Below are 12,410 nucleotides of genomic sequence, written 5' to 3' on the forward strand. Positions count from 1 at the left end.
ATATATATATATATACAATGGGACACTACTCAGTGATCAAAAAAAAAAAAAAGAACCCTTGCTATTTGCAACAATGTGGATGGATCTAGATGGTATTCCGCTAAGTGAAATGACTCAGTCACAGAAAGACAGATACATGACTTCACTCATGTGGAATTTAAAAAACACACCCGATGAACATAGGGGAAGAAAAGGAAAAATAAGATAAAAAGAGAGGGAGCCAACCATAAGAGGCTTTTAAATACAGAGAAGAAACTGAGTGTTGCTGGAGGCAGGTGGGTGGGGAACGGGAAGGGTGTTGCACTCCTGAAGCCAAGACGACATGGGATGCTAACTAACTTGAATTTAAATTTAAAAAAAGTTGCCACAGGAGATTTCTTTCATCCTTGGGCATTCCTGTCATGGTAATTTACATAACGCTGAGGCCAATGTCTCATCTGTACACAACACAGATGCTGCGGGGTCCCCAGGGTCTAGAACACTACTTGGTAACTTGGTGAAAACATTTTCTTTCCAGAGTGAATTAAGAATTTTATTAAGGCCACACACAGGGAGGTGTCCCACATTCACGGCTGAGAAGACACTTATCAAGGAGGGAGCAGCTTTCTCCAGCTAATGTGCACACTCCGTGAAGCTGTCAAAATCCTGACTGCACTACCTCCGAGCTTGCTGGGCTGGCCCGGGATCCACCTGCAGGGGGACCAGGAAGTAAACTGATTTGGGGAGGTACTGTTGGCCAGTTACCTCAAGTGGTGAGAAGTGGGGCTCATTAGGTGTGACGATGCAAGTGAAACCCTCAGTGTCATGTGGCTCAGGGGAGCTTCAGGCAACACTGAGCAAAGTGTCCAGTGAGATCAGATCCAGAAGCATCTTGTCTATTTTGGGCATCTGTTTATTGGCAGGTCTTACGTACTGTTAGCGGCACATTTCCTATGTCTGGTCTGCAGTGATCCAAATTACCTGAAACGTGGCCATCACCAGACCCAGCCTCTAGGAGGGCGCCCTGGGCTGATGGCACCTCAGGCTACCACACTGGGGCTGGTGCCCAGGGGGGAGGGACTCACGTGTCTCAGGAAGCCACGGCCCGCTGCCAAGGGGCAGGGCCGGCAGCGCTCCAGCTCCGCAAGGAAATGCTGGCTGTGGAAGTCATAGAGCTTCTCCAGGTTCCCAAAGATAATGCTGCGCTTCCCTCGAAGGTCCTGAGGCAGGTCTGTCCTTTCCATTTCTGGAAAATAGTTGTCGATGACATATCCTAAGGATCTAACGTACTCCCGCTCCGTGGAGACCATCTCCTCCATTACGTGCTGTAGTCGGCTGCTGAAAGACAGAGATGCAGGTGGACACTCAGCCCCGCTCCAGACCTCGAGACCCTGAGTCCACGCTGTCGCTGCTTCGCACGGACACAAAACACTCCGCAAACCCAGAGGAGTAAACGTGATTACTCGTGCTCAGGAAAGAGCTCAGTTTTATGATGGGCAGTGAGTGCCGTCAGGTGTGCGCTGTTCCCGGCACCACTCCTTCGACGTGAACAAATGAGGGGAAAGACGGGGCTGGGATGTGTATGAGAAAGAAACTGGTGCATGGAACATTTCTGGATCACTGACCACTGCCTGTGTGGATAAAAAATCCTGCTGGAAAATGAAATGGAGAGATTCCCAGGCCCCCCAACTTCAACTGGGAGCTGGGAGGTTCCTCATTCGCATCCGGTCAGATCTCGGCACCCTCTGCAGAGCGCTCTGGCGGTGGGGAGACTGGAACACTGCACTGGTGGCTGCGGTGGGGATTCATGAGAAGATGGTTTCTGATGCACACGGACTGCTAACCCACCAGAAGGGATTTCTGAAAACTCAGCTTAATGGCGTAGAGACGTCTGACCCAGAGGCCGAGGGGAAGCAGCTGGAGTAGAAGATGCAGAGCAGGTGGGCCCAGGACAGAGCAGAGATGGGCTCCAGTGGGGCAGCTCCCTCCTCCCTGCCATGCAGAGGGTCCCCGGGCTCCGCTGCTGCGGTCCACGCACGGGCTGTCTGTGCTGCACACGGCACTTCTGGAGGCACCGAGAAGAGCAGGTGAACCGGGAGCCCCACCCTGCTAGCAGTGAGGCACATAACTCTTGCCAACAAGCTTCCTGATTACTCATTCTTGATAATACTAATGGGGGCTGGTAGGTCTTTTTCTGCCATTACTTTTATGTACTTTTTTTTTTTTTAATGGAAAACCATTAAAAGCAACCAATGATAGGAAAGATACTTGTGGTCAGAAATGCTTTTAAATGCACCCCATTTGCAGCTGGAGTGCTTGTTCCTTCTCATACATAACAGATTTTATAAATTCCTATTGTTTCTCAGGAGGCAGCACCTTCTGGCTGGTCAGGAATGGTACTGCTGGCACATGTGGCCTGGAGGTGCCCCTGGTAAACCCGGGGCCACAGTGCCCACAGCATGCCACCGGTCAACATTTGCCCAAGACAGGCATCCTCAAATATTCAGAAACAAAACTAGTATGGTTTGAGGGTTTGGAACAAATTAATTGGAAATTGACTCATGAGGACTTAATGTGTAGAAAGATCTTGGGAAAAGGGTCAATGACAGGAACTCTTATCTGGACAAAGGCAGAAGGGCCTGGGTTTTCCTGGAAGACAGGGTTCATTTAATGCTCTCTCCTGCCTGAGCAGGAACTGCCCCCTCTCCAGTGTGCTATGGAATCTGGGTTGGTGGGTCCATGGCATATGTAAGGTGGAAGGGGGCACCTGTCTCCAGGGGAAAAGGCAGGACAGCTTCCCAAACCTGTTCCTTCCAGACGGAGACGTCCACTGCAGGTAATCGGGGGGAGGGGGGTTCTTGGCGAGTGGAGGGTATTCTGGGCCTCTGAAAGCTGTAAGATGAGCTCAGGGGAGCTGGAGAGCGCTTCTTCCTGGAGCCTTCCCAGGGACTCGACCCCCAGGGAAACCCACCTCAGGTGCTCCTCCCAAATGAAACCTTCCTGTGGCACCTGAGTCTCCTCCCCAAATGAGGTACACAGTAACTGCCTAAATCTGAGACCTACAGATGTGTTTCGGGAGAGCGTGTGGTGATCCCCTCAGTTCAGAGGCGTTCTCTGCGGGAGGAGGAAACACGTCCACCAGCCAAATGAGCGAGGATGACACAGCCCCAGGGGCAGGATGTGACACCAGGTGACGGTCACTATCTGTCGTCAGCATGGGGCACAGTCTGCCCACTCTAATCCTAACCGTGAATATAAAGTATCTTTTTACACATACCTTCTTAGAGATTTAACACATTTACACAGATGTCTCCATTTGGGCAATGGATAAATGCGCACATACCACACTTACCTCTCGTCTCAATGCCGAAAGGCTTTTTTAGAAAGTAATTCTTAGGGTAATTTCTTCATATTGTAGGTGTGATTTGCTTATTGTGATTTTCTGCAAATGGGCCTCAAATGATGGGATCTGGCCATTTAACCATCAGAGTGGGTGAGCGAGGTGGACGCTGGCCACGACATAGGAAGCAGTTTTCAATGACTGTTCTGAACATAGGGAGGTAAGTAGCGTCTTGCCTAAAATCAAACGGAAGTGTGCTGCCTGGACAGAACAAGGTAGACCTGTCTATGCACTGTCTACTTTGTGAAAGTGCATTTAGTGGCTCTGGGTCTCTGACACCCCGCTGGCTGCGAGGCCCAAGGCCGGGAGGAGTGTCCAGCTCACCTTCCTGCTTGCGTCCTTCTGTCCTCCTCGGAGGGCTGGGTCCTGGAGGGAGAGGACAGACTCCAGCTCCGAGTGACCAGGGGGCTTCTGGCATGTGGCCTCGATGGGGGCTTCTTTTCTGAGGCCACGGTGCTGCTCACCTCCAGGCCCCTGATGAAAACCCCAGTGTGGCCTGGCCAGTGGGAGTCCTGGGGGCCACTGTCAAGCTGTGGAATCTCAAAGCTTTGTGTTTTTCTCATAATTTTCTTCAGGGGATACTTCCTGGGGTGGGTGGTGGGTATCTGGATGGGCTCCGAGGAGCAGGAAGGGCTGCTGTCTGGGGCCCGGTGCTTGCCCTCCTGCCTGCAGGGAGTGGCTTGTCCAGGAAGGCCAGGTGGCCGCTGGGCACGTTCCCCGACGTGGCTCTCTGGATCAGTGGGGGGGATCCAAGATGGCTCACAGGGCCTCCTCTCAGCCCCTTGGGCAAACTCATGCTGTGGGGGGCTCCAGTCCAGAGGTGGGGCTCCAGGATCTGGGGGAGCCCCAGAAAGGGCCTCTTGGAAGCAGAGTTGGGTCTGCTGGCTCTGCAGCTGCAAGCTGTGCCGCTGCGGCAGTGCCCGCCCGCTGCCCAGGGCCGCCTCCACTGCGCCTGCCCCGGGGAAACTCTGCTCAGTCAGCTCCGTGGCCTCCTGGTGACAGCTCTTCAGATACTCAGTGACCCGCTCGGGGCCCAGGTGTTCCAGGCACCGCAGCATCCACCCATCAACCTGCACAGCAAAGAGGGTTCTGGTCAGGGCAGTGGAGGACTGTCAGCCCTACCCAATCTCACACAGCTGATGAGCACTCAAGCGAACCCAGGCTGTGCTCCCTCTGGTCTCCAGGTACCCAAACCAAGCACCAGGGAGAGCAGGCGGCCAGAACAAGAGGAAGACCCCTCTGCTCCAGAGGCAGCTGCCAGCTGGACTCGCCCCAAGGGGAGACAAGAGGATTTTGTGCCTGAGCTCAATGGGGTCTAAATCCTCCACAGTCCCCAAGAGCAGCAGGTGTGGCGGTCCCAGGGCCATGGGATGCCAGGGCTGGACAGACCATGAAATCAGTGACTCACTCCTCTCTCATGGTGTGAGAGGCCATGACAGTGGGGCAGAGAGTTCCCTGACCCCTTGGACCCCACCAAAAGAAGCTATGCTCCTGGGGGCTCTGGCCCTGGGAGCCCTAACAGCCAGGCAGTTCTGGGGTGCTGGTGAATTTTCAGGTATGTGCCGTGCTGCAGCGGTTGTTTTGGGGTCTCTGGCATTAAGTGGACTTTTATAGCTGAGCCAGCAAACACAGAAAAGTTCACATGTTCATTCTGCCTCTCTGCCTGGTACCATCAATCAACTCCTCACATGTTGGCTGAGAGCCCAGGGTGCAGTGTGGGGCCAGCTGTCCCAGGGCTTGACTCAGGCCTGCAGGGGCACTGCTCACTAAATGTCCACAGCACATGCAGACTCCCTGGAGGTGGTTCTGCTGGGTCTCCTACCCCTACAGAAGTCAGAGGTGGGCCCCCAGCCAGCTCTCCCTCCCTCTGTCTGGCTGGCCACAGTGCCCCCCTCTCAAGTCCGGGGTCGCTTTCTCTATGCCTTGGGAGTTGTTCTCCACCAGCTGCGATGTTTCTGACACAATTGCTGTAGTCCAAGGAGCAAACTACCAGCAGGAGCCAGGTGCTCACTGTTTTTCTACGTGTGTCCTCTGGTGTGCACACACCGTCAGCCCGTTGTGGAAGGTCTAGTGTCCTGCCGCTGCTGCTGCGTGTTCTCAAGATAGAGCAGCTCCAAGAGGCCAGGAATTTCTCTCATTTTTCAAACCACAATTTGATCTATGATCTATGCAGGAAAAAAAGGCCTTATTTTTAAATATGTGAAGGAGTCCAGCTCTGTGATTATGGGGTACACAGAGAGCATCAGATGCCACTCAGGCACTGGCTCATCTGGTTCCTGCAGCCTGCACACCTGTCCTGACCCACACAAGCTGTGTGCTTGACTAAATCACAGTTAGCTACATAGCAATGGAAGCCACGCTGACCCAAGATCTGTGACCGTTGTTTTTACACACATGCTCCTTTCAGTCCGTGGATGGGAATCAACATGCTCCGGTTGAAGAGGGTTGACCACAAGTCTCTGTGGCTCAAGTTTGTAACTTTTCTCATGGTTTGTAAGTGGAATTTAAGATCCATTGAAAAATGGATCCAGGGGTGTCTGGGTGGCTGAGTCAGTTAAGCGCTGCCTTTGGCTCAGGTCACAATGTCTCGGTCTGTGAGTCTGAGCCCTATGTTGGGCTCTGTGCTGACAGAGCCTACTTCCAATTCCCTCCCTCTCTCTCTGCCCCTCCCCTGTTCATACTCTGTCTCTCTCAAAAATAAACATTTAAAAAAACTTCTTTAAAAAAAAAGAAAAATGGATTCAGAACTTTGGGTTTTGAAACTTGTTACTCTGCTAAACATACCCTAAAAATCCTCTTCAGGCTGGTGGCACTAGGACCCTGCGGGGCTGCCCGGGAGAGCGGCAGGTGCCTTAGTGGCCCTGCCTGCACCACACCGGATCCCTGGGCAAGATCGCTCATTCGCTCATTCACAGCGAGCACTGTGGGGCGAAGACTTGATTTTCATGCCTGTTCTCATTAGACAGCAGTGCCGGGAACACCCAGTTGTTAGGGGCCCAGGAAGAGGCTCTCAGCAACGTGGTGATGGGCTGGATCCACGGCCACAGAACCGGACTTATGACACTGATGCACGTGCAGAGAAGAGAGATCAGCACACACTCTTTGTGGACAGAGTCATAGAGAAAATGCCAAACCTTGGTTTTTACAAACACAAGCAGCCTGAGAGCCTCTGGCAGAAGAGTGGGAAATAATGGAACAGAGGCCCCACCGACGGGATCCCACTTCCGACCTCATGAAAAATATTCTGGTTGGTTTGAAGATGTAAATGGAAAAATTCAAACCAGAAAAGTCTTATGAAGGAATATATTAGTCATTCTGTGACCTTAAGGTAGCAAAACCCAATCCAATCGTAGGCAAAGTTGAAGGACCATGACAAACTGGGGAACGTATCTGCCACACCATCAAGGGCTCAGTGTGAGTAATATGCCTAGTGGTGAAACTTCTCAACTGCAGAAATTGGCCAGTGCGTGGAAAAGCCATTTGTTAGAGACTAAATAAAAATAACCAACAAACAGATGAAGAAGAAATTTGAAGCATAGAAAACCCAAGTGCAAACAATGAGGAGGCACTTATTTTCACTTTCATGAGGAAGGGGTGCTCTCAAGGCTGCTGCGGAGAATCTAAATTGGGCAGGCCGTTTGCAGGGCCATTGGTAAATGTGTACAAACCTCAGCCACTGCGGGCCCTGACCCAGCTGTCCCAGGCCCGGGAAGCTGTCCGAAGCAGTCACAAGGTGTGAGAGGTGCAGGTGCAGTGGTGTGTGTAAGAGCCGCAAGCAGGAGAGCTGGAACCACACACTGGGCCCATGGCCACCCTCCAACCCTAACTGCCCCAAAGGGACACACGGGCCTCCGGAGAAGACCTCGAGCCACTTGGGGCCTGACCGCTGGCTGTGCACAGGTTCCTGTGTCACGTTCACATATATAGGAAGAGTGGTTGAAAAAAGCACAAGGATTTAAGTAAAAATGTGTGCAAGCTTTTGAAAAGGTTTTATATGCATAGGTATACAGAGAAAAGCTCGGATTAGAACACACCGCACTTGAACCTCAGTTATTTCAGGTGCAGAGTTTCAAAGTGTTTTCCTCTTTTGGTTCCTCTGACTGAGCGCGCTTACCTGGCCCTGGCCCTCCTGGAGCACCCTCACTTCCCATAGCCTCTCCAGCTCCTGCAGACACCTGTTGGAGGCGAGGACCACCCTGTGGACCTCTTCGTCCACTTGATTGTACAGACTGGAGGCCATCTCGATGGCATCCCTGGAAGAGAAGTGTCAGAGAGCCAACTCCTGGCCTCTAGCTGTTCACAGGCAATCGCCCAGCAAAGGTGATGTTGGTGACAACTTACATTTGTGCTGACAGCTCAGAGCCTAGAGTCTGCTTCAGGTTCTGTTGTCTCCCTCTCTGACCCTCCCCCATTCATGCTCTTTCTCTCTCTCTCTCGCTCTCAAAAATAAACACCTTTTAAAAAGTCTTCTTTAAAAAAAAAAAGAAAAATGGAGCCAGAATTTTCAGTTTTGAAAACTGTCACTATGTTAAACATACCCCAAGTTAAAGAATCACAACTGCCCCCTTTCCATCCGTCCCATCTGACAGAGATAGAGTGCTCCAAGGAGGTCCACGGCCAGAGCAGGAATAGGATTGTGCCCAGGGGCCACAAGAGTGCAGGGGCCTCAGAGGTGGTGGGGGTAGCGAAAAGCGAGCGGGCGGGCATGGCACCCCAGGATGGGATTAAACACAGAGCATTTGGTCAGGACCTCTGACTGCTGAGCCCCATTATGCATCTAAGGAACCTGCTCCTTTTTCCTTGGAGGATACCAAGGTAGATAGGCTCTTGTCCAAAGTGTGCCCATCAGAAGGAAGGCAAGTGTGGATGCCAGGAGACATTGCATGTGACAGAGACACGTGGCACCTCGGGGTGCACTGCCCTGCGTGACACTCACCGGCAGTCCTCGCTGGCACCAGGCTGCTCCCTCCTCAGCCACGCCAGCATGGTGCCACCCTCCAGCCGGAGGGCGACCAGCAGAGCGTCTTCCAGCACACACTTCATTGTTGCCTTGTGCTTGCTGATCAAGTCTGTGACCTCCTGCACGGGGTGGGAGACGCATGTACACAGCCCCCTCTCCGTGAGGAGCATCAGGCGTGACCTGCATTCCTATGCTTGTCAGTCAAGCTGAAAGCAGGGTGGGATGGCTGTGCCCACACTTGGCATGGGCCCCGGAGGGAAGGGAGCAGAGTCCCAGATGTGCTCACCCAGGGACGGTGAGATTCGGGGTAGGAAGGAGGAGGGAAGCTTGGAACTGGGAAGCAGGAGAGCCTAGCATTTGGATAGGGATGTGTGGACCACACCCACAGACCCTGGAACCCCCAAGGCATCCCCAGTGCCGGGTCTCTAGGCTGTTGAGGTCCCTCCGGCCAGTCCTCCTCTGTGTCCCAGCAGCAATTACTCAGGCTTCGGTGGCACACCAACAAATGGAGTGTGCGGTGGTGTTGCTATTCTGGGCATTCTGGTCACAATGGGGAGGAAGGAGTCTTTTGCTAAGTGAAAGGGATTTACAAATCAAAAAGGGTTTGAAAATCTCTGCTAGGATGGTGGATTTGGCTAAGCCTCTAAGTTCCCACCTGCCTACCTGTGAAATAAAATGAAATGAAATGAAATAAAAAAAATAAATAATAAATAAAATAAAATAATAAAATAAAATAAAATAAAATATACATGAGGACCTACCTGTGCTGTGCTTAGAGTCCTGTGGGTGTTTAGGGATTGGACTGAATTTTGTAGGAAAACAATGGCATCCTCACAGTTTGTGGTGAAGGGCTCCAGCTTCTACCGTGGCAGGAGAGGTAAGAGATGATATACGGTTAGTGCCCACAGATGCACTGGGGAGCAGCACCCTCCTGTCCAGGGCTGGACTTCAGTGGTACTGCCAAGCCTGCCACAGCATGGTTGTCCAACAGCCTGTGAATGGCCTCTGTGATAGGGGTGACACTCAGGGTGGGGACACCTGCTTCAGGTGTGAGTAAAAATATCTGGACGAGGAGAAGTCCTAGGACACTGGAAGGTACAGTGGCTGTGAGTTGCACCTTACCTTACGGAAGCAGATCCAGTCACTGTGGCTGTAGGGAAAAGAGCCATCGAGGTCTGCGGTCAGCTGGGAGCTGTCAACACGCTTGTGCAAGGCCTTCAGGGAGCCCACGACTTCACACTGCCAAGGGGAAGTGTTTACTGGTTATGGCCACAGAAGCATCCATCAGAAAGACCACTGTGATGGCTCACTCCTGAGAGAGGTACCACCAAGAGGGTTGAGAGGCAGGTTTAGGATCCAGTGACTCTACCTTACTGGTGGCATTAATGGGCTGCATGTGGTTGGGCACAGGAATGAAGGTGTAGAGAATGAAAGGAGAAGGTAGCAAAGAAAAGTGACAGAAAAGGTGGCACACCAACCAAAAAATGGAAAATCTGAAAAGACAGAGAGGGCAAGATAACAGAGGAGAAGGGACTGGGCAAGGGGAGGAAGAGATGGCGAAGAATGAATCAGGGGAGGGTTACTCTGAGATGGCAGAGCTGGCCCTTCCCAGACAACTCTAGACAAAGCGTACCAACCACCCGAAGGCACCAGAGGGTGAACAAAGCCAGACTTAGTAAGCAAGGCAACTGAAACACAGATGAGAAGATTAGGGTGGGGGGAGCTCCCTGTTTGCGTGGCTCTGGCCTGAAGTTAGGGTGCCAACATGGGGAGACTGGGTTGACAAAGGCTTTGAGAAAACAGGCATTTTTCTGGCCTGAAGAACCAGAAAACAGAGCCAGGGAGGAATGTGGACATTGAGTCCCACAAGGGACAAAGTCAGGGAAGGGAGCTCCAGCCGTATGTAAACTCTGCCCAGGACGCTGGCTGACCCTGAACCAAGTTTGCAGGGGAAAGAGTCTGGGAAGCTGAAGGCAAAAAGAACTGAACTGGACCTATGCAGGGGGCAGTTTTCAGTTCAAGTCCAACCAAGTTAAAAGCATGCTAAAAGAGTACTTTTTGGAGGTTTATAATAGAATCCAGAGTCAGTTTACTGAACAATATTCCACAGAATATTCATGTGTCCAGAATACAATCCAAAACCACTTGACACATGAAGAATCAGGAAAACGTGACTTGTTCTCAAGGGAAATGACAATCACCAGAGGTTGACTCAGAAGAGACCTGGTGGTCGTTAGAATGATTAGACAAGGACTTTAAAGCAGCAATTATAGCTATGCTCAATGGTGTAAAGGAAAAATGCTTGCAATTAATGAGAGGATAGGAAATCTTAGCAGAGACAGAGAAAATGTATTTTGAAACCTACTGGAAAATTTATAGGTGAAAAGTAAAATATCTGAACTAAAAATTCTTTGGACAGGCTTCCTAGCTGAACAGAGATGAACAGAGTATGGAGTTAGTGACTTCTAAGACAGATCAACAGAAACAATCTGACCTGAAGAAGAGAGGAAAAAAAAGATTCTCCAAGACCTGTGGGGCAATATCAGTGTGTGTAATTGAGATCCTAGAGCAAGAGGGGAGAATGAGAAAGAAAAAAAAGAACAATTCAAGAAATAATGAAGGAAGACTTCCTAAATTTGGTGATAGACATAAATCTAACACCTCAAGAAGTTCACCCAACCTAACAGGATAAATATGAAGAAAATGATGCCTGGTCACAGCATAGTCAATTTGCTGAGAAGAAAGAGAAAATCTTGGAAGTAACCAAAGCAAAATGAGACATATTCTGTAGATGAACAATTATTTGAATTACAACAAACTTTTCATCAGAAACTGTGGGGGCAAGAAGACAACAGAATAATACCTGTAAAGTGCTGGACAAACAAACAAGAGACTACTGTCAGGCCAGAATCCCATATCTAGCAAAAAATCCTTCAAGGCAAAATAAAGATCTTTTTAGACAAAAGAGATAGAAGCAAGAAGAAAGAGTAGGGAAAACAAATGAGGTGGAAAAGAAAAATTAGATTTTTTTAAGTTTTCTGATGTTTTGCTCTGTATGATTCCTGCAAATAATTAAGGACTTGGACATGGGTTTCCAGACTCTTATATGGATGCAGCCACAATTTACATGAAGTTTCCTGTATCTTTTATCTCATGTAGATATTGTAATATTTAATTGTATGCATCACTCAGAGTCATAGCTAATGCTGAAGGTCTGAAACTATTACCTGAATTATTCCATCCTTGTCAGGCCTAAATGTTGATTCTTTATTCACCAAGAACACAATACTGTGAATTATGGAAGGAGCTGTGTTCTGAAATAAGAAGGAAATACTGATGAGCTGTGTAGTTTTTTACTTCATTGAGTTTACAGAATTGTCTAAGTTAGATGGGTACTATTTCTGCTTTGGTATTTTCCCCAAGTACCTTGAATGCATAATCTGTATAATTGTACCCTAAATGTAAATTATTTGTTCTTATGAATTTTTAATGCAATCAAATGTATTGGTTATAATTTACATATAATAAAATTTGTCCTTTTGATATAGAGTTCTGTAAATTTTGATATAACTTATAGTCATGTTACTACCACCACAAGACACACAACAGTTTAGCATCCCCCAAATTACCTTATCTCCTCTGTCAAGCCCATCAGCCTCCGGCAGCTACTGATCTGTTTTCTATCTCAAGAAGTTTGTCTTTTTCGGATATCAAGTACATAGACTCAAATAGTAGGGACTTCTTTTACTTAGCACAATGCATTTGAGATGCAGCCATGCTATGGATGTCAGTAGTTCATCTCTTTCTACTGCATAGCAGTATTCCATTGCATCTATTCACACATTCACCAGTTGGAGGACATTTGGGTTATTTCCAGTTTGTGGCAATCATAGATAAAGCTACTACAAACTCGATGTGAACGTAAGTTTTCATCCTTTGGGTAAATATCTAGCAGTAGGACTGCTGGGTCACATGAATGCATGTCTAACTTCTGAAGAAGCCAGAGTGCGACCAGAGTGCCACACTGCATTTCCATGAGCAATGCCAAGCCCTCGCTGCTGTCAAATTTTG

General features: G+C 49.6%; 1 protein-coding gene across 1 annotated transcript in view; it reads right to left on the reverse strand.

The window, feature by feature from the left end:
- The window catches only part of PLEKHG4B (pleckstrin homology and RhoGEF domain containing G4B), a 78,038-nt gene that overhangs the window by 11,193 nt on the left and 54,435 nt on the right, over positions 1 to 12,410 (reverse strand). The window contains exons 7-13 of the mRNA XM_029941136.1: positions 11,567 to 11,653; positions 9,462 to 9,578; positions 9,101 to 9,199; positions 8,316 to 8,458; positions 7,494 to 7,632; positions 3,704 to 4,449; positions 1,065 to 1,317 (exon numbers count right to left, since the gene is read on the reverse strand). Of these exons, the coding sequence (XP_029796996.1) occupies positions 1,065 to 1,317; positions 3,704 to 4,449; positions 7,494 to 7,632; positions 8,316 to 8,458; positions 9,101 to 9,199; positions 9,462 to 9,578; positions 11,567 to 11,653 (1,584 nt within the window). The remainder of the gene's footprint in view (positions 1 to 1,064; positions 1,318 to 3,703; positions 4,450 to 7,493; positions 7,633 to 8,315; positions 8,459 to 9,100; positions 9,200 to 9,461; positions 9,579 to 11,566; positions 11,654 to 12,410) is intronic.

This window comes from Suricata suricatta, chromosome 6 (assembly GCF_006229205.1).
Source record: "Suricata suricatta isolate VVHF042 chromosome 6, meerkat_22Aug2017_6uvM2_HiC, whole genome shotgun sequence".
NCBI classification, from domain to species: domain Eukaryota; kingdom Metazoa; phylum Chordata; class Mammalia; order Carnivora; family Herpestidae; genus Suricata; species Suricata suricatta.